Consider the following 20,684-nt stretch of genomic DNA (forward strand, 5'->3'; position numbering starts at 1 on the left):
TTGTTATCTGTTCTTTATACTCTGCTTTTGGTAGCATGTGATCTTGATGACATTGCTATTTAGATGCCTAATAGGCATTCATTTTCGGGTTTATCATATCCAGAAACAGCCCTGTTTGTGTATTCCTGTTCTCCCCCACCCTTTCCACCTCCCTCTACTCTCCCTCCCCATTCCTCCTCTTCCTTGTCTCCCCTCTTTTCCCCTCATCCCTTACAGGATCTCACATGAACCTGACGGTCTCAGACTCTGTGTAGCAGAGGATGGCCTTGGACTTTTGATTCTCCTGTCTCTACCTTGAAAATGCTAAAATTATAGGCATGCGCTGCCAGGTCTGGCTCTGTTTCTCTTCTCAATCCTTAAATCTATTTCTTCCCCAGTTTAGCTATTTCAGTCAGTCGTACCACCAAGGTGAAACTTGACTTGATTTCCCATTCTAACTAACCAGTCATTTCTACCTCTGATACATGAACTTATGTCTTGTCAGCTTGTTTTTTCCCTCATCACTATCCATACTTCAGGTCGTCTTTAGTGCTCCCCTGGACCACTGCAGGAGCCTTATGTTTCCTGTCAAGTAGACACTGTGGTAATGGCGCTGGAGAAAGTACACGTATTCCTTGTTCATGAAAATTGCATTCTTCCTCAAGACCCTGCTGCCAAGTAGGAGACCATTAAATGAAAAAAAGTATTTCCACTAATATTAACAAGGAAAATTATGGTTCATTGTATTCTAACTCAGGATACTTGAATAATGTTTATGTGTACAAAAACATATTAGTTGGTGACTCTTGGGGAAATCCACTTCTGTACTTTTAGATGTGTCTGTCTTCCCAAGCGACTCTTTTTATACTAATACTTGTGTTCAAAATCTGTATTTAAAACGTCTTCAAAGATCCCAGTTCTTCTTCATTTTATACACATGCTCTACCTGATGGAACAGGCCTGCCATCTCAGCTGCTTGTGGGGCTGAGGGAGCAGGAGCCCAAGTTCAGGACTTGTCTGGGGTTGGAGCTAGAGCTCAGGGAGAATGTTCACCTATATACAGAGTTATCAGCTCAGTCCCCAGGAGTGCTAAAACAATTAATGAAAATATTTTTATAGGCCCCAATAGGAAGGCCAATAGTTCATGTAAAAAGTAATTTATTGAAAGTTAATTCAACTCTTTATTTCTGTACTTTTTTTGCCCCACAGAGTTTTCAGCCCTGTTTTATCACATATTCAAACTAAAAAGTAAAGTTATAGAGAAAAAACATTTTAGGGTAAAATAAATGCACACTGTGAAGATGTGTGGAAATGGGTCATTTGTACAGTAGGATGATGACCCCTGAAGATGCTACCTCCTCTTTCTCACGTGATGTCCCTACCCAAGGGAAATTATCTTGGCTTCTTCAGATATGGTATGATTTTTAAGTTTGTTCCATGTGGTTGTCTGTGACCAGAAACTATTATTGCAAACAATAATGTTTCATGTCTTTGCCTGAGACTGTAATAATGGAACAGTGCTTTTTTTTTTTTTTTTTTAAAGATTTATTTATTTATTATGTATACAGTATTCTGCCTGCATGTGTCCTTGCAGGCCAGAAGAGGGCACCAGATCTCATTACAGATGGTTGGGAGCCACCATGTGGTCCCTGGGAATTGAACTCAGGACCTCTGGAAGAACAGTTGGTGTTCTTAACCACTGAGCCATCTCTCCACCCTGGAACAGTGCATCTTACAGTGTAATGATTTAGAGTGTTTGTGGTGAAAAATATAAACTGTAAAACCCAGGGGATTTGTTGTAAAGGTGATATAACCTTTTTAAGAGTCATCATATGAATGGTCATTATGTAAAGAAAATCGAATACTGAAATTATAAGTAATTCGGTGATGTTAATTCAGCCTCTCTTGATACATATTTCAGTTGAGACCTGATACATGGAATAACCAGTCAAGGAATAATTGTAAGGAAAACACTTTGGCCAGAAGAAAATAGTGACTTTGAAAGCTCAGAGGTGAGGGCTGGAGAGATGTCTCAGCCATTAAAGACAAGTCTCACAAACAAAAATGAAAGCCCAGAGGTGAACAGGACTTGGTTATTTGAAGAATGCAGAGAGACCAGGGCTGCCTGGAGCTGTCAGTGAGGAGACAGGGTCTGAGGAGTGTTGAACAAGTGAGCAGAACTATGCTCCGAGTGTCCAAAAGGTCAAGAGAACTTTTGATAGGTCCTAGAGGTGGGAGTCATGAAGAGTTATGATCTAGAAAAGGCCATGTACTTGGGGTGGGTGACATGGAGTAGCACTGTCTTCTTGGCGTGACTGTCCAGAGAAAGCCTGTTTCTGTTGCTCTTCTCAGGGGTCCTGGTGCATACATAGCTGTACATAATGCTTTTGTCTCTCTGGTTTCTTTCATAATTGCCATTGCAATACTCTTGAAGCTCTGATTAAATTCTTTGACATTAGTTTTAAAAGCACTAGTTGAGCAGAGTCAAGAACACTAAATTAAATCATCAAATTTGACCATATAATCATTTGATTTAGGAAATAGTGAGAAATGCACATTTGTTTTTTCTGAGCATTTTAAGAAGCTGGACTTTAATTTTCATGTTACAAAAGCAAGTTGGTAAAGTCCCTAAGTGCAGCAGAATGAGCTCCATTATTAGAAGGAAAATGGAATTACAACTAAGCACATTGTGGCTAGAAGGAGCCAACACCAGCCCAGGACGAAAAGACTACAAGTTGAAGTCTCCTGTGATGGTGGTGGGGCGGCATGGGGCTTTCTAGACAGTCTCCTGTGCTAACGGAGATGGAAACAGTATTGGTGGCTGCGGCTGTTCTGTTTTTCCCCTTTCATTGTGAAAACACTGTATAATTTGTCTGATGTGCTTGTAGGACCAAGTACAGTTTGGCTTATAATCACGGTAATTTCCAGTTTTTCTATTTGAGACAGTTGCCAGGAGGAGAATTATTTACCTTAGAGGCTGGCAGTAAAGTAACATAGGAGCTAGGCTTTAGGCTGTAAAATTACCTTGGTGTTCAGCTTATATGTGTGTTTTCATAGCATGCTCTTTGATCGCGAGTGGAGAAGCTCCTTTCTTGGGTTGATTGAAAATCAAGTCACTGTGCTGCCGCGAGCTCCAGGGCCTTCTCAGAGCTGGATAATGTCTGATGGCCCTGCAGCCTGGAGAGAGGGTGCTTAGCTCCCCTGCAGCTGCGCACTGGCTAGTTCTGTCTCCACCAGAAGCAAGCTTTGTTCCGTGTGGCCCTGCTGTCCGTGCACAGAGCTGCCTTTGATGGGCTGTCTTTGACGTGATTTGTTTACGGCAGCCAGAATGCTTCCTGCATAATGAGAGCAGTTAATCATGGAAACTGGGCTGTTCCTGTTTGTGCACTTCTAGCCGTCTTCTGTTGTAAATAGTAAAAGGTAATGACAAAAGGATGAAAACCTTTCCTAAAAGGCACAAACCAGCTAATCCATCAGATCATGTGATTGCTACTGATTACATGGATATCTTTAGGGAAGCAGAAAATGATTGCTGAACACATGCCTTGTGTTTTGATGATTGCATTAAAAGTCCCCCTGTGGGATGACATTTATTGGCTCCCAGAGCTTTTCTTAGATTAAATTTCAGACATCCGGTACAAGGAGAAACATCACAACGTGTATCTAACAGCATATGTGCAGTTAAAGAATAATTTTGATCAAGCCCTGCTAAGCTTTGCTAAAAAATAAAACAAAAACGAGGGTTTTCAGCAAGACCCCAGACTTTTATTTTGAAGTGGAGTAGCAGCTGGTGGCTATTGCGGTGCAGAGCTGCAGCGCGGCCTGGGTCACACAGTGCTCCCGGTGCCTGTAGGCTGCAGGCCGAGCCCAGTGGCGCAGGCACTGAGCTGCACTTATTTTGCTGTGATATTTGACCTCTTGGTTTGAGAGAGCTCCCTGGACCATCTGAATGGCTATGGGAGATGGTGAGTATGATTTATTTTTCTTGTTGTGCTGTGTTACACACTTCGTTTTAAGGTGATGATTGTTTCCTGTATAAGAAATACATTTCTCCCTAAAGAATGAAGGACATGTCTGTGTTTGTGTGCAGTCGGGTATTTGTGCGTGTATGTGCCTTTTTTCACTTGATGTGTCACTGTAGGGTCTGGTAAACATAAGGTGAAATTTACCTTGCAAACCAAGCACGGCTTCTTCAGGCTTTGGTATTGGTAATGAAGGGATAGTGGAAGGATCACAAAATGTGTAGAGAAGCTCTGGAGGGGAATATGGCCTTTGGAGTAATGGCAGATTTAGGCAGGGAGATTTGATTAGCCAGTTTGACGTCTTTCCTGCTCTATTTGACAGAATTTGAATTCTGTGGTAATAAAATACTTAGAGAAGCAAAATGGCTTGCCATGGATACTACATTAATTAGTATGCCTGTGATTTGTCAGTGTCTCTAGTAAACATCCTTGAAGAAATTTATATAGGACATAATTTGATCACAAATTATCTTTTGGTGTTTTGGTAAGGATAATTTTAAAAACACCTATTTCTATAGTGTTTTATGCTTTTCAAAGGCACTTTGATATACTTTATATACACTAACTTCTCAGGTACAAATGACTAGTGAAGTACACAGATATTTGGTGTTTCCATTTCACAGATTAGGAAACTGAGACCTGCTGAAAGGTGTGTTCCAGGTCCAGGCACAGAAAGCAAACAAGGCTGAATCTACAGCCCCAGATGTGCATCTGCTATTATTGTCTTTCATAACACTGACTATTTGAGCCTTTTCCTTGTTACTAAACCTTTATTAAGATGCTTAGACGTATGTTTCATAATCAGTATCAGATATATACAGAGGGAGTATAAGGGTTCCACAGTGTTATGCCGTGTGTGTGTGTGTGTGTGTGTGTGTGTGTGTGTGTGTAGGTTCTTAAGGACCTCTGCTTGGATTTGTACGTTTTAAGCCTTAATAGTGTCAGCCTTCCTATGACTAAATCATAACCTCTGTCTGAGAGTTGGTCCTCTTGGTGCTATTAGGGATAGATTGCAAACTCACCAAGTTGCTGTTATTAATAGCCATTTAAAATACTTATGTACATTTAAATAAAAGTGTGATAGTAGATTGTTTTACACATTGTTATGAGTGATTCTGAGAATTTATATAACTTATATGACCCCATATAAATAAATTAAATATACTTTATTAATTTTTAAGGTAAAAAAAATCTAATTAATTTCTCAGATACTTAAGAGCATTTCCAAGTTTCTTAGGAAGATAAAACAAAACAAAAATGCTTGATTTTTAGGCAACTAAATGTTGCATTTGCTTTGGATTATATCTAGATTTTTTTTTTAATTCTAAGTTCTTTGGCCATCCATGTTTCTTTACTTGGTTTTTATTTTCCAAATAATACAGTCAGACAGTTTAGGAATATATTGATTTTTTTTTTTTTTTAATTCAAAGTAATGACCTGTTGTAAAGCTTAGAGGGTAACCTTCCAGCTAATTCTCTTCCTTAAAATAGTAACAATTTTGTTGGATTAAAATATGCCTTTTAAAAAAATCCTTAGAAGTCTGAATAATAAAGCCATGTGTATACCTCCAGGCAGTCAGGATGAGCAGTCTTAATGTTTGGTATGGCTGCTCTGTGCGTGAGTTTCTCTCACATACAATTTGTGCGTCCACACACCATGCACCATCTCACATGAATGTGTGTAGCAAGTGCACAGCACTATTCCTAACCTATTTACTCATTTAAAATTTTAACTGTGGACTTAGTATGTAAATATCATCTTTTTAAAATTGAAATGATCGTAATGCTAAAATCCTTAAACTTGTTTATACTTTATGCATGCTTTTTCATGCCTTGTATTATGTTTTAACAAACCTTCCTCCAACATTTTGTGTTGATTGCTGTTTATTTACTTTAGGGGAGGAGACTACTGGGGAATGGAACCCAGGGCCTCGCTTACTCTGACCAGTTATTTTACCATTAAGCCATATCCCCTGAAAGCAGTCATTCTGAATATATTTTCAGCATTTGCTATGTCTGCTCAGTAACACATGAAGTGTTTTAATACCGTGCCATCATGTGTTACTCTGCCTCATTTGTTTAAACTGTTTCATAGCCTTCCATTGTATAGATACTGTATAACCAACCATTTTGTCTTCTGTGAAAGTTTACATTCTTTGCCATACATAATTTTTCCTAAATTGTTCTGAAAAAGGCTCTTTTGTACAGGCTGTTTATGTGAATACAGACACATGCATTTTTCAAAATACTAGTAAGTAGCATTTTAGGACCAAAAATTTCACTTTAAGTTGTGATAGCTGTAACTATACTTCAGAAATACTTTATTATATACATTCCCAACAGTAATACTTACTAACCAACATTCTTTTCAGCTCTTTTTTTTTCAAATTTATTTATTTCTATGTGCATTGGTGTTTTGCCTGTATGTATGTTCATGTGAGGATGCCAGATCCCCTGGAACTGGAGCTACAGACAATTAATTGTGGGTGCTAGGAACTAAACCTGGGTCCTTTGCTCTTAACCACTGAGCCATCTCTCTAGCCCCTCTTTTCAGTTCTTGATATTATTAATTGTTTAAATAATTTGCCAATCATATCAGTAAAAATTATCAACATTATCAAACATGGCTGCTTTCTGATAATACTAGTCATCTTCATATGATGTGTGTGTGTGTGTGTGTGTGTGTGTGTGTGTGTGTGTGTGTGTGTGTGTGTGTGTGTTTTTCTGGGAGTTGTCATTTGGCTTGCTTTATTTATTTGTGCAGGCCTGTTTACCTGTGCAGGTAGATGTGGAGGCCAGAGGTTGACACTGGTGCCTTCTTCCTTCCTCGTGCTTACTTTCTGACACAGGATTTCTCACTGAACCTGGAGCCTACTGTTTGAGCTAGACTGACTGGTCAGCAAGCCCCTGGGATCTACCTGTTGAGCCGTCCTGGGGTAGGAGTGAGGTTTTAGGTACAGGTTGGTGTTTATAGTAAGCACTTACTTTATAAACTGCTGAGCCGTCTTTTCAGTCTGCCTTTTGGCATCTTTGGCCAAATCATTTGACTTTTTATTTGTTTTTAGCTGATCTTTAGGTATTTCAGTTATGTCATTGGCAGTTTTATTTATTCCAAGGTCAACTCAGATTGATGAGATCCTGGGGTGACTTGTTGCTTGGTGAGTCCTTGAGGGTTCTGGGGAGGCTTAATGCTTGGTGAGTTCTTTTTTTTTTTTTTTCCCTTGGTTTTTCAAGACAGGGTTTCTCTGTGCAGTTTTGGTGCCTGTCCTGGATCTCGCTCTGTAGACCAGGCTGGCCTCGAACTCACAGAGATCCGCCTGCCTCTGCCTCCGAGTTCTGTGGTTAAAGGCGTGTGCCACTACCGCCCACCACTTGGTGAGTTCTTGAGGGTAGCTTTTGAATGCTTTTAACTTCATTTGTTCTATTCTTATTCCAAAGCATAAAACCAAACATCTGAGTAATTGTATAATATTATACTCTCAGCAGTCAAATCAGAGAGGGTTAATTAAAAACCTGTAGGATTATTACGTGGTGCTGAGGCCTACAATCTGCCCCAGAAGCACGAGAAAGGAATTTGGCCTTTTGTTGTTCCTGCAGAGTGGCTGGAAAGAAATAAGGTTTTGTTATAAATGGACTGTTCCTAAAATTTTCACATTCAATACAGTATATTAGAAATAAATGTTTTAAGAATATATGCAATTGGACCAGGCATGGTGGCAAACTCCCTTAATTGCAGCACTCAGGGAGAAGCAGAGAGAGCTTTGTGAGTTCAAGGCCCGCTTGGTCTATATAATGAGTTCTAAGCCATCTAGGGCTACAAAGTGAGATCCCATCTTTAAAAAAATAATCATGAATTTTTAGGGATCACTCTTCTGCGAGATCCTTGTGCTTCTAGGACCCCTTCAGACTTATCTAAACTTAGTTTAAGAGGAGTGGACCACTAGCAAGAAATTACTGCTGGAACTATCCCCTTCCATGCTCCTGAACAGTCTTTATGACACACTAGGATTATGTGGTGTAAGTCACACAAGGAAACCTGCCTTTTCGCTTGCTGATGTAAGGACAGTGTTTTCTACCAAAATCAATGTCAGGATTAAAAGAAAAGCATACGGAGAGAAATACATTACAAGGAACAAAAGAGTAGGTGTTATTGAGACCCCTGAAAGCCAGTGGTGCACATGACAGTCCAAGAAGAGACGATGTTTCAGAGTGTTCCAGAGCCTGAAGAGACTGAGAGCCTCTTGAAGCAGTCCGTCGTCCCTCTCGCTTTACTGATTGGATCTTCTGTTCTATCAGAGCCCTTAAAAATTGCATTAGCGTTAATGTAAGACAGAAGACAGTAAGTAACTAAGATTGAAACTAGCCAGTGGCTAAAAATAAAGCAAGCTTATAGTAGCCACTGCCGGCCTTAGACAGCCACCTTTGGTGCAGCTCTGTGAGGTACCTTTAAACAGATTGAAGTCTTCCTGAGGCAGCCCCATTTACCTGCTGGGTGCAGATTATTGGGTGTCAATAGCAACATATTTTCAAACCTGGAATCGGGAATGAATTGGACTCTTTTAAAGGTTTACAGCTTTTCTGTGTACTTGTAGAATGATACAGTTTGATGTTCTTAACAGTTGCTGGCTTGAAAATGTAAGTGACAAATTTCTGTACAATTTCTAACTTTTATGAACCTCGTTTATTATTTACCTTGGTATATTTTATGACATTATTTTATAAATTTTTTTTTTTTTTTTTGGTTTGGTGTTTTTTTGTTTGTTTGGTTGGTTGGTTTTCGAGACAGGGTTTCCATGTGTAGCTTTGTGCCTTTCCTGGAACTCACTTGGTAGCCCAGGCTGGCCTCGAACTCACAGAGATCCGCCTGGCTCTGCCTCCCGAGTGCTGGGATTAAAGGCGTGTTCAAATTATGATTATCTCTTCGTTGAATCATTGAAGGTCTTGAATCTTTAAAGATAACCTTCCCGAATTATTCAAAGGGGGAAAAAAACCAGCAAGGTCTTTAAATATATTTTTTAAATTGTTCAATTATATCTTAAAATTATTAGAAGTCTCAACTTCTAGTAGTTTTAGTGAAAATTTATTTTTAAGCTAAAGACAAATTTTAAAAATAATTGTTTTTTTGAGACAAGGTTTCTTTGTATAGCCTTGGAACTAGATCTGTCGACTAGGCTGGCCCCAAACTCACAGTGATCCGCCTACCTCTGCCTCCAGAGTTCTGGGATTAAAGGTGTGCGCCACCACTGCCTGTCTAAGAATTTTTTTTACCAGCTTTTATTCCTGAAGATTTTTTACTTTACTGTGGAAAGCTTTCTATTTAGTAGTAGTAGTAGTAATAATAATAATAATAATAATAATAATAATAAATAATTGCTATTATATTTAAGTATATGTTGTGCAGGGGTGTGAGCACATGCATTTAAATGTGCATGCCCTATTGTGACATGACTAAAGATCACTGTAGAGGGTCTTCCTCTGTTGCTTTCCACCTTACTTTTCTCTCACTCAACTTGGAACTCACTGTTTTGGGTAGGCTGATCTGTGAGCTCCAGAGACACCCCTCCTTACCTGGGTTACTGAAGTTGCCACCATATCCAGCTGTGTGCATGGCTCCTGGGGATTTGAACTGAGTTCTTCATGCTTATACAGAAAGTATTTTTCCACTGAGTGTTTTTCTCTGACTCCCTCTTCTGTTACTTTTTTAAAAATTATGTTTCACCCCTTTGTTTGCTTCTGCCTCTCCTTGCGGAATAGTTGTTAGTTCTTAGTTGGAATTATTGGGCACTCCGCTGGACCTTTAGTGTATCTTGTTTCGTCTTTCTCTTTTACCGTGTATCCTGAGAAACCAAACCCTTGTCATCCAAACCCTTAACCTTGGCAAACAAAAGTTTAAATGGTCCCAAGAACTTGCCTTTTCCTTTTCCAGTAGTTCCTTTTTCGTAAGAGGGGTGTGTGTGTGTGTGTGTGTGTGTGTGTGTGTGTGTGTGTGTGTGTATCTTGTTTTTATTTGTCTGTGTGTGTGTCTATATATACGTACACCCTACACATTCATACAGGCTTGTGTGTACACTGCGTGTGGGTGTGGGATGTGGGATGTGGAGGTTCTGGGTTGAGGGTTTAAGGATGAAACTATTCCATAGAATTTTCATTTGTTCCTGGTGTTCATTTCTGTCGTAGGCACTGTCACTTCTCTGTTGTTCTGCAAGGTGCATCATTTTTATGCTGTAGCAGTTAGGTTCTTGGGATTCTGATTTGTAGCTGGACAGACACAAAGAAGTAATCCCAACACATGGAGGTGGAGACAGGAGGACTATTCCGAATTCAAGGCCAGCCTGGATTCTATAGCAAGACCCTGTCTGGGGATGGGAAAAAAAATCCAAGTTGCAGCTTTGACGTAGTATTCTCCCCCTGTAGTCATCCATCCCTGTTACTGGCATCGTGTAAGAAAGCGCTGACGTTCTTTAGGGGCCTTACCCACATACTCTGCCCTTTGCTTACATGTTCACTCTTACAGTGTGGCTTACAGTATTGGGTTCTGTTGTATGGACTTTGAAAATAGAGTAGTTCAAATTATAATTTTTAATAATTTCAGTGTTTAGATCTTAGTTTCTTTATTTTTTTTTCAGTTTTTTTTTTTTTTTAACTAGGATTCAAGTTAGATTTCCCCACTGTTGTTGACTAATACATTTCTTAGCAGTAGAGTTGATCTCTCTTTTTGACGTTTATTTGGCATCTGTCAGGTAAGTATTTTCCATACTGTAGCTTGGTAATTGCATTATACTAGTGCTTTTTGTTTGTTTGTTTGTTTGTTTTGTTTTGTTTTTCAAGACAGGGTTTCTCTGTGTAGCTTTGCGCCTTTCCTGCGCTTTGGAGACCAGGCTGGCCTTGAACTCACAGAGATCTGCCTGCCTCTGCCTTCCAACTGCTGGGATTAAAGGCGTGGGCCACCACCGCCTGGCTTATACTAGTGCTTTTGTTGATTATTTTTGTTTAATCTTTTGTTCATGTGTTTGGCTTTTTGGAAGTCTCATGCAGTTGACGATGATCTTGAAATCCTGATCCTCCTGCTTCCTCTTAAGTGCTGTGATCTCAGGCATGCATCATTACACCTGTATCTGTATCTACTGTATTTCTTGAAGATTGAAAATGCTTCAGATGGCTTGATCAAAACAAGTCTGATTTGGGTGTTTGGTTTTGTTGATACAGATTTTTCAAAAGTACTGTTTTGTGTTGCTGTGGTGGTTTAAATGAGAACGGCCCCCATACACTTATATATTTGAATGTTTGGTCCCTACTTGGTGGGACTGTTTTGGGAAGGATTAGGAGGTATGGCACCAAATCCAGACTTGGGTTTCTGTCAGAAGATGTTCAGTATCTGATTGTCTTTGTGTTATTAATATCAAGCATTGTATCCGTTATTGACCAAATCCATACTTTATATAGCTCCCTTTGTGTTTATCGTTTCACTATCCAAATTTGATCCAATTCTTTGTAGGGTATCACATTGTCTACCTTGTGGTTTGAAAGGAGGTCAAGAATATAAAGCTGTACACTGCTATAGGCGGGGTGGTGCAAGTCTGGCTTCTGATTAGGAGTGGCAGCAGAAGTAACAAGAAATAGGTGGGCTTCCAGTACTGCTGGGAGTTACAGGGACAAGAACTATTGGTGGATGGTAGGTGTGGGCTTGGGAGAATGCAGAGGGTGCATTTCCACATTTGAGCTTGAGTAGCAGAGATAGTGATGTCATTTGTCACACTGGTGTGGGAAGACTTAAAAATAGTGTTGTTGTAGTCATCTGTGTTAAACTGAAGATGCTTTTGATATCTCCATAGGAGATGATTTCCTCAGAGGACAGGTCAAAGATAGTTGGATATATAGATTTGGAACTCAGATATTCTAGGCCAGAGGTGAGCACTGGAATTTGTCGACATTTTGAGGATACTTACCGTGGAGAATAGATGAAATGCTTTAGAAAAGATGTAGAGAGAAGACTTTTGGACATGGTGGCTGGGTTAAATAGGAATTGCCCCCAGAAAGGACTGAGTAGGGGGACCCTGTGGAGACAGACAGAGGAGAAGTAATAGAGCATCCTGTGTAGATGTAACCGGCTTGTTAAATAAGAAACACAAAACCAATTGCAGAGTTAAAAACCGTGAGGTCAGAGCAAGAGCGGAAAACCTTACCCTTCACTGCTTCTGCTGTTCCTCCTCTCCGCAAGAGAGCTACCTCTCTGTGTCCTATCTTTTTTATAGATTTTTTGTTCTGTTTTCTCATTGGTTGTAAAACCAGCCATATTACCTCCTTGTCACTACCTGTTTGTACAGACCTCCAGGTCTTCTGTGGTTGCTATTGAGATTAAAGGTGTGTGTCTGCCATGCTGGCTATGTCCTTGAACACACAGATATCTACCTAGCTCTGCCTCCAAGTGCTGGGATTAAAGGCGTGCACCACTACCACCCAGCTTTTGCTCTGGCTTGCTCTGACCTCAAGGCAACTTTATTAACATATAAATAAAATCACATTTCAATACAAATAAAATATCACTATATTTCCCCTTTTCTATTTTAATAAAAAGAAAAAAAGGAAAAAGTTATAACTAATATAAGAAAAACTATATACAAAAGTACAATAACTATATATACCATATATACAAGCAATAAATACCTAAACAATGTCTAGTCCATTTGCATTTGACAAATTCAGAGAAAATAATTTCATTATCTATCCTATTTTGGTAAGTCCAAAATGTACCTGATTCACTTTTTATCCTAACTTATATTGTAACGGAACTGTCTTATAACATCTTTCAAATTTATATACTTACAGCTCTTAGTAAGTTTTTCTGAAATCCTTAACAAAGATAATTATAACTATAACTAACTGATCTTCAACTCCCTCAGAGACCCAAGAAGGAAATAATACTACCTAATAAAAAATAAAAACAGGAAGTGCATGCAAGCAGCTTCCAAAAAAAAAAAAAAAATGTGAGTTGACAGAAACAGCCAGCTGCCTGGACAGTTACCTGAGGTTTCTCCACAGTGTTGGGACATCATCTTTAGTCTATAGGCTTAGCGTACTCTTTTGTGAACTAGGATGTATACAAGCATGAGTCTCTTAATCTCAGGGTTGTGGGTTCGTGCCCCACATAGGGCGCCAAATGTAGATGTAACTGACTTGTTAAATAAAAAACACAAAACCAATTGCAGAGTTAAAAACCACGAGGTCAGAGCAAGAGCAGAAAACCTTACCCTTCACTGCTTCTGCTGTCCTTCCTCTCCACAAGAGAGCTACCTCTCTGTGTCCTATCTTTTTTATAGACTTTTTGTTCTGTTTTCTCATTGGTTATAAAACCAGCCACATGACCTCCTTGTCACTGCCTGTTTGTACAGACCTCCAGGTCTTCTATGGTTGCTATTGAGATTAAAGGCGTGTGTCTGTCATGTTGGCTGTGTCCTTAAACACACAGAGATCTACCTAGCTCTGCCTCCAAATGCTGGGATTAAAGGTGTACACCACTACCACCCAGTTTCTGCTCTGGCTTGCTCTGACCTCAAGGCAACTTTATTAACATATAAATAAAATCACATTTCAATACAAATAAAATATCACTATAATCCCATGAGATTCCTTAGACATGAGTGATGTTTATAACTAACCTGTTGCTAATTTAGCCATTAAGTAAGGACTATGCTCACTGGTCCTCATTGGCTATGCAAGAGTATAACAGCCCAGAGACTCAGAGTCCTGTGCTTGTTTTAATTAGAATAAGGAAGGATATAGCTTCAAGTGAAAGAGGAACTGTGGCATATGAGATGAGTCAGTATGAAGGAGAGTGTATTTCATGTGTGTAAATTCCTGGTATGAGACTTCTTATTGAACAAGGTGATTGACTAAATAAACCCTGCACAACATTAATACTATGAGACCTGTGTGTGAGTTTTGGCTTGCTCTTTTTGCCCCGTGAGATGGAACAACTTTTTGTGTTTTATGTCTATCTTAGACACAATTACTTTGGAGTACATGTATCCTAAACATGAAGCAGAAAGTTTAAAAACTATTTGAAATTGTGGCCTGCCTTCAATAAAAAAGAAAAAAAGTGGTGTGTGTGTGTGTGTGTGTGTGTGTGTGTGTGTGTGTGTGTGAGAGAGAGAGAGAGAGAGAGAGAGAGAGATTAAAATTACAGAAACTCACAAATCCTTATTGGGAAAACAGGTGTCATGGCATACACCTGTAATTACAGGATGTGGAACATGGAGGCAGGAGATTACAAATTTGAAGCCAGCCTGGGATATGAAGAAGAATAAACCTTGAGGGGACCAGTCATCCTATTTCATATACTATGTAGCAACTCCTGCCAGGCCTAAGGCAGTAGTGCCCTATAATCATGCATGTTGTTCATTTTGTGTTAATGTGTGCAGGTGGAATAAAAAGAACAAAAACTCATGTTTGTTTCATTATGTTTTGCCATAAACTGAGTTTAGCTTAGTTCAGATTGTGCCACCAAATGAATTTAAGACAAATCCTGGGCAGCAGCTGAGATGTCTGGAAGGCTTGACTCAAGAACTCTCAATCTTGATAGTTACAGATCGAATACTTAAAAACAGAATTTCAGGAGATAAAATACTGTATCCAACAATTCATTGTGGTGGAAGCAAAGTCAGTCTTCCAGAAAGTTTTTCCAAACAAGGGCAGTTGTGTGTGGATGATGAAACCACATTGGTATGGTGCTATCCCAGATGTTTACCTTTAAAATCTCTGGCTTTGGGAAAACTGAGGAAATTGCAGCACTAGACACACACACACACACACACACACACACACACACACACACACACACACACACACAGAGACAACCTTTACTTTTATTTTGGGTTATGGGTGTTTTGCCTGCATGTATGTCTGTGCACAATGTGCATACAGTGCCTGTTGAGGCCAAAAGAGAGCATCAGATCCCCAGGAACTGGAGTTACAGAGGATTGTGAGCTGCTGTGTGGTGCTGGGAATGGAATCCTGGTCCCTTTTCTTAACTGCTCTTAACTGCTGAGCCATCTCTCTAGCCCCACCACAGTGTATATTTTGCCAATAAAACGTGAGGAGAAAATAACAGTAATAAACAGCCTACTGACCTACAGTTTAACACTCAGGGAACAATTCTCCCTTACTTACTATTTAATAACACTAGAAAATATTCTATATTTGTATGCTGAAAGTATTCGTTAGTAAAACTGAGCATTTGTATCAAGAATTTTAAAACATGAAAGACTGATGAAACTTGTCTTTGAGCACTGTTTGTGTTACACAGAAGCAGTTGAATCAAATTTTGTGGTTTTGTTTGTTTGTTTTTTAAGGTTGTTTACACTTGTGAAGTGTTCACTCTTCTCATTGCTATCAGCTTGAGGTAGTAGCTACCAGAGACGAAATGCACCTTTAATATGTATAGGTCTTCTTTACATGTTTTTTAAAAACCTAAACTTGAAGGTCGATTCCAATTCATACATAATATTCTTCCTCCCAAGTTCTGGGATTAAAGGTATACACCACCACCACCTATCTCAAAGCAAATTTTTAAAACCAATTTTATGTATCATATGTTTAGTGCTTTCTACCTTGACCAGTAATGTTCTCACAGTAATGTCAGAACTGGTTTCCATACAAAGTTGACTATTAAGAAACTCACTCTGGCAAGTAGTGATGGCACAGGCCTTTAATCCCAGCCCTCAGGAAGCAGAGGCAGGTGGAGTTCCAGGCCAGCCTGGTCTGCAGAGTGAGTTTCAGAACAGCCAGGGCTACACAGAGAAACCCTGTCTCAAAAAACCAAAAAAAGAAAAAAGCAAAGAAGAAAAAAAAACTTTACTCTTGAGACAAAAACAGATAGATATCTATGAGTAGTTACACCAATTTGTTTATATAGTGAGTTCCAAGCCAGCCAAGTCTACATAGTGAGACACTGTCTCCAAAACCCAAAGAGAGAATAACCCCTCACCTATTCTGTAGTCTGCTAAGCTTTTACTTATGTTAGTTTTAAGAACTGAAGAATTACCTGGCTGTCTTTTTTTCATTCCATACCAAACATAGTTAAAAACGTCTCTTATACCCATATAACCCTAAGTAACATGGACTTGAAGGAGTCTATGCAAGAAATATGAACATTAATTTAGAGGTTTAAATCTTTGAAAAGACTGGCTGAGTCTGAGAGTGCTAGACAGGAAATTTAAGTTTTCCTAAAAGACATAAAATAAGTGGAGTTCTACTGAAGAAAATGAAAAGACCAAACAAAGCCTGCTTTTCTGAGCTTTTTGGACTTTGGGCATGGGAGTGAGATTGTGGGCCAGCAGTCCAGTGCTCCCATAACCTCCACACAAGCTTTTCAAGATGGCAAAGTCAGGCTGAGCTTCCTTCTGTACTTGGTCTGGTTCTCTTCCTTTCTCCTTTCCTATATTTCTTTTTTCCAGTCTCCTCCATTCCCTCCTGGAGTTTATCTCTTCCTTCTTTTCTTCATCCTCTTCTGTTTGCATCTCTTTCTCTTTCTGCCCCCACCCAGATAGAAGAACAATTCAGTGTATTGTTTTCCTAAGTCTTGTCCGGGCCACACAGCCTAGTCGTTACTAAACAGTTCATTTTTCTTGCACCTTTGTCCAGCTAGTGTCGGGGGATTAATTTGCTTTCATTTATTTTTTATGAAGCCTTCAAGGAATTTAAGAGTTTTTGGGTTTAGTTTGTTGTTACTGAATTTTTTGTTTTGATTTTTGTTGTTGTTTTTACTTTTAGGATTATTTTATTATGCAGCATAGTAACCATAGCAGAGGCATGCACTCAGAACAAATTTCTGTATACCCACTTCCTAGATTTGTGAAATGATCATGCTTTGCCACAGTTAACCTAAGACTTTTTTTTTTAGAAATAAAACTTTATTGCTATTTCTAGTCTATTCATCCTTCTTCTCTCTCATTTAAGTAATAAAGCACAAACTAGTGTTTCTTATTTGTGAATGCATATAAATATAATAAATTGTATAAGGAGCTTCTTGTAACTAGAGAATTGACATTTTAAAAAAGAATTTACTTAGAACTTGTGGAACCAGACCTGAGACTCCAGAACAGGCGCCTTCCAGTTCCCTTCTCATCTCAGCCACTTCCTCCATGACCTCTCCATTTTCATGTCTTCCCTCTCCCCCCTTGTCTGTTTCGGTCACCTCTTCCTCTTCCGTCTTTGTTGACTGTCCTATTCCATCTCTTTACCTTTTTAATCTTCCTTGTATGGACAGCACCGCAGCCCACTCAGCACTTGCTTCCTACCCTCTAGTCCTCTTTACCATCTTGGACTCACAGAGCAGATGTGGTGTTCTAAGCACATCTGTTCCTAGTGCTTGTTTCCACTTGTTCTTGCTTGTGATGTCTTGTTTCCTCCGTTTCTGTCTCTTCTCCCTCTTCTCCATCTGTGGCTTTCTCCTCTTCTCCATCATGTCACCTTGTCCATCAGACAGGTGGATAGCTCCTTCATCCTGCTCAATTATTCTTGTCCTCTTAATACCTTTGGGATGACTTTAGGAAGTTTGCATTTGCTCTTACAGCCCACAGATATAGGACCTGAGTGTCTGGCTCATTTATTGTGCTGAAGCATTTGATTTGATTGACTTTTCTGTCTCTGCCTCTTCCTTTTTCTCCCCCTCCCTTCCCCTCCCACTCACCCCCCAATTGTATTCATTTACTTGTCTTTTTGCTTATGTGTAATGATGGTGATACTGGTGGTGGTAGAGGTGTGTGCATGTGTATCTGCTAGTGAGCCTATGTGGGAGTGGGCTCAGAGAACAACCTTGGTTTTCAGGCCTCACCTTCCACATTGTTTGAAACAGGTCTCTTGGTGTTTGCCTGCTGCATATGCCAGGCTAGCTGGCCCACAAAAGCACCTCTCATCTCCCCATAGGAGCCCCGGGGTGGCAGATGTATGTGCTATCCCACCCAATTCTGTGTGGGTCCTAGGGATTAGAATTCAGGTCCTGTAGCATGAATCTTAAAAGTTCTTATCAATAAAATCAAACCTGAGGCTAGTTATTGGGGTGAATGCTGGAAGATCAGAGAAGCAGAACAAGCCACAGCTTCCTCACCTCACCAGTTCCTCAGCTGGTCTTGTTTCCTCAGACTGCAAGCTTCTGAGTCCTCATCCAGAATGAATCTCAGCTGAACTGCTGCTAGAAGCCTAAAAGCTTAACCAGCCAAATGCTTAACCAGCTGCTTATGTATACAGAAGAGGGCGCCAGATCTCATTGCAGATGGTTGTGAGGCACCATGTGGGTGCTGGGAATTGAACTAAGGACGACCTCTGGAAGAGCAGTCGGTGCTCTTAACCTCTGAGCCATCTCTCCAGCCCAGTTGCTTTTAAGATTTTAAAAATCAGGCATTTTGGGCTGCAGAGATGGCTCAGAGGTTAAGAACACCAACTGCTCTTCCAGAGGTCCTCAGTTCAATTCCCAGCAACCACATGGTGCCTCACAACCATCTGTAATGAGATCTGGCGCCCTCTTCTGTATACATAATAAGTAAATAAATCTTTTTTTAAAAATCGGGCATTTTATCCAGTAAGCATGTGCACATCCATGCCGATGCCAGTGAAGGCCAAAGGAGAAGATTCCCTGAGTGGTTGTGGGCTGCCAGATATTGGTACTGGGAACTGAACTTGGGTCCTGTGCAAAAGCAGTAAGCACTTTTAACTGCCGGGTCATCTCTTCAGCCCTTGAATGTAGTTTTTAAGGTTTTTTGTTGTTGTTTTATGTGTAGGGGTGTTTTGCCTGTACGTGCATGTACGGCCTGAGGATGCCAGTAGAGGGGGGCAGGTCCCCATGGAACTGGAGTTACAAAAGAGCTGTAGGCCTTTATGTGGGTGCTGGGAGCTGAACTCTGGTCCTCTGAAAGAGCAGCCTGTGCTCCTAACTGCTGAACCATTTCTCTAGTTCCCTTCTTGATGCAGTTTTAAACTGAACAAAAAAGTTTCAGGTTACAACCACACATTTCTCCCCGCATGCCAAAGAAATTACTTAAAAAATTCACCTTTTCTAACTGGTCACTGAGACAAATGTATTCGGTGACTGTTGGTGCCTAATTGCTCTTAATCTAGTGGTCAATGGAATGAAAAAGAAAGCCCAACTTCGAAGTTCACTGCTTCAAAGAATAACACACTTTAGACTATTTTAGAATACAAAGATGGCTCTTGGTACTTCAGTGCACAGGAAATTGAATTCACATGTCTAGCACAAAAATAGTTTTCTATTGTATCTTTTTAAATTTTTATATCCTTTCAGACTTTATTTAATCTACTGTTTTTATCAATTTTTTTAAATTATGTACACATTTACTCTTCTTTTAGTTTTACCCTAGACCAGGGATTGGCAGATTGTTGCTTACTGACCAGCCTCAGCTGTCCTCTTGTTGTTATACATGATACTGAAACACAGCTGCCCCATTTGTTTTTTTTTACAGATTGTGGGTTGCTTTGTTGTTCTTATGTCATAATTGCACAAAAGGACATTTGTATATACAGATTTCAAGGCCTATGATATTTGCCACATGGTCCTTTTTATTAAAAAGAAATCCTACCCAAAAAAAGAAGGAAGGAAGGAAGGAAGGAAGGAAGGAAGGAAGGAAGGAAGGAAGGAAGGAAACCTACCATCCTCTGCTATAGAAGAGTGGCTCACACATGATTGTTAGGAGATATCTCAAATAGCAGTGGATCAGGCTGCATGCTCACTATTTCTGATGCAGTACAGGTGGATTCATATCCAGGAATTTACATTGTAGGGGACTGGCAAGATGGTTCAGCAGGTAAAGGTACTGACATGCCTGATGTCCTGAGTTCAGTCCCCTAGACCAACATGATAGAAAGAGAGAACTAACTCCTGAAAGCAGTCTTTTGACCTCTACATGAATGCCATGGTACATGGGCACACAAAATAAGTAAGTGTAATCATAATTTAAAATGCATCTCTAACAAACGTAAAGTGGTCCTGAGCTTTTCTCTGAATACCACATTTGAGAAGTACTACCATAGATATTACTAAATGCATCTTTGATTTCCTCTGGTCTCAGATAAATTACATGTTGAATATACGTTATCTGAATTGCTTAGAACCAAGAGTGTTTCAGATTTTGGGTCTTTTTTCTATGTTTATAATATTTGTATGAGCCTGCTTATATTTAGCTGAATGTCCTTAATACCCAAATACAAAATGCTTTCAGGTCTGAAGCTTAGCATTATGTTACCAAAAGGCACAGAGTTTTGGAATAGTTCATATTTCAAATTCTTTAGAGATACTTGACCTGTGGTTTGTATACTACTTGTCAATAATGTTGAAATCCACAGATCCTTTTTAATTGTTTTTCTTTCAAGAGCACAGTTTTATAATAACTGCAAACTCTCAATAGCTCACATATCTGAGCAGTGGAACGGGCACCAGGAAACTGTGATACTTTCATATAGCAGAGCTATAAGCAACAAAATGAGTCTTCCAGTATTCTTTTCCTATCTCGTGAAGAGACACCAGAGGCCACAGGAGATACTCCACTTCTCTATTACTGTGTGGGGATTTAAGACTGACTGGCTTAGTTAGGGATTTGGAGAGTGCTTAGCAGACACAAGATGCAGCTGGGTACTGATTAGACTGACATTCATCTTGTGAAAATGTATTATTTGT

At 39.7% G+C, this 20,684-nt stretch overlaps 1 protein-coding gene across 27 annotated transcripts in view; it reads left to right on the forward strand.

Annotated features, from left to right (window-relative positions):
• The window catches only part of Clasp2 (cytoplasmic linker associated protein 2), a 198,664-nt gene that overhangs the window by 51,098 nt on the left and 126,882 nt on the right, over positions 1 to 20,684 (forward strand). The window contains exon 1 of one of the 27 annotated variants that reach the window (XM_036192057.1): positions 3,356 to 3,944. The exons of the other annotated variants lie outside the window; for them this stretch is intronic. Within the exon in view, the coding sequence (XP_036047950.1) occupies positions 3,929 to 3,944 (16 nt within the window). The 5' untranslated portion in view covers positions 3,356 to 3,928. Of the gene's footprint in view, positions 1 to 3,355; positions 3,945 to 20,684 lie in introns of those variants that run through there. 27 annotated transcript variants of the gene reach the window in all.

The sequence above is a fragment of the Onychomys torridus genome, chromosome 7, assembly GCF_903995425.1.
Source record: "Onychomys torridus chromosome 7, mOncTor1.1, whole genome shotgun sequence".
NCBI classification, from domain to species: Eukaryota; Metazoa; Chordata; class Mammalia; order Rodentia; family Cricetidae; genus Onychomys; species Onychomys torridus.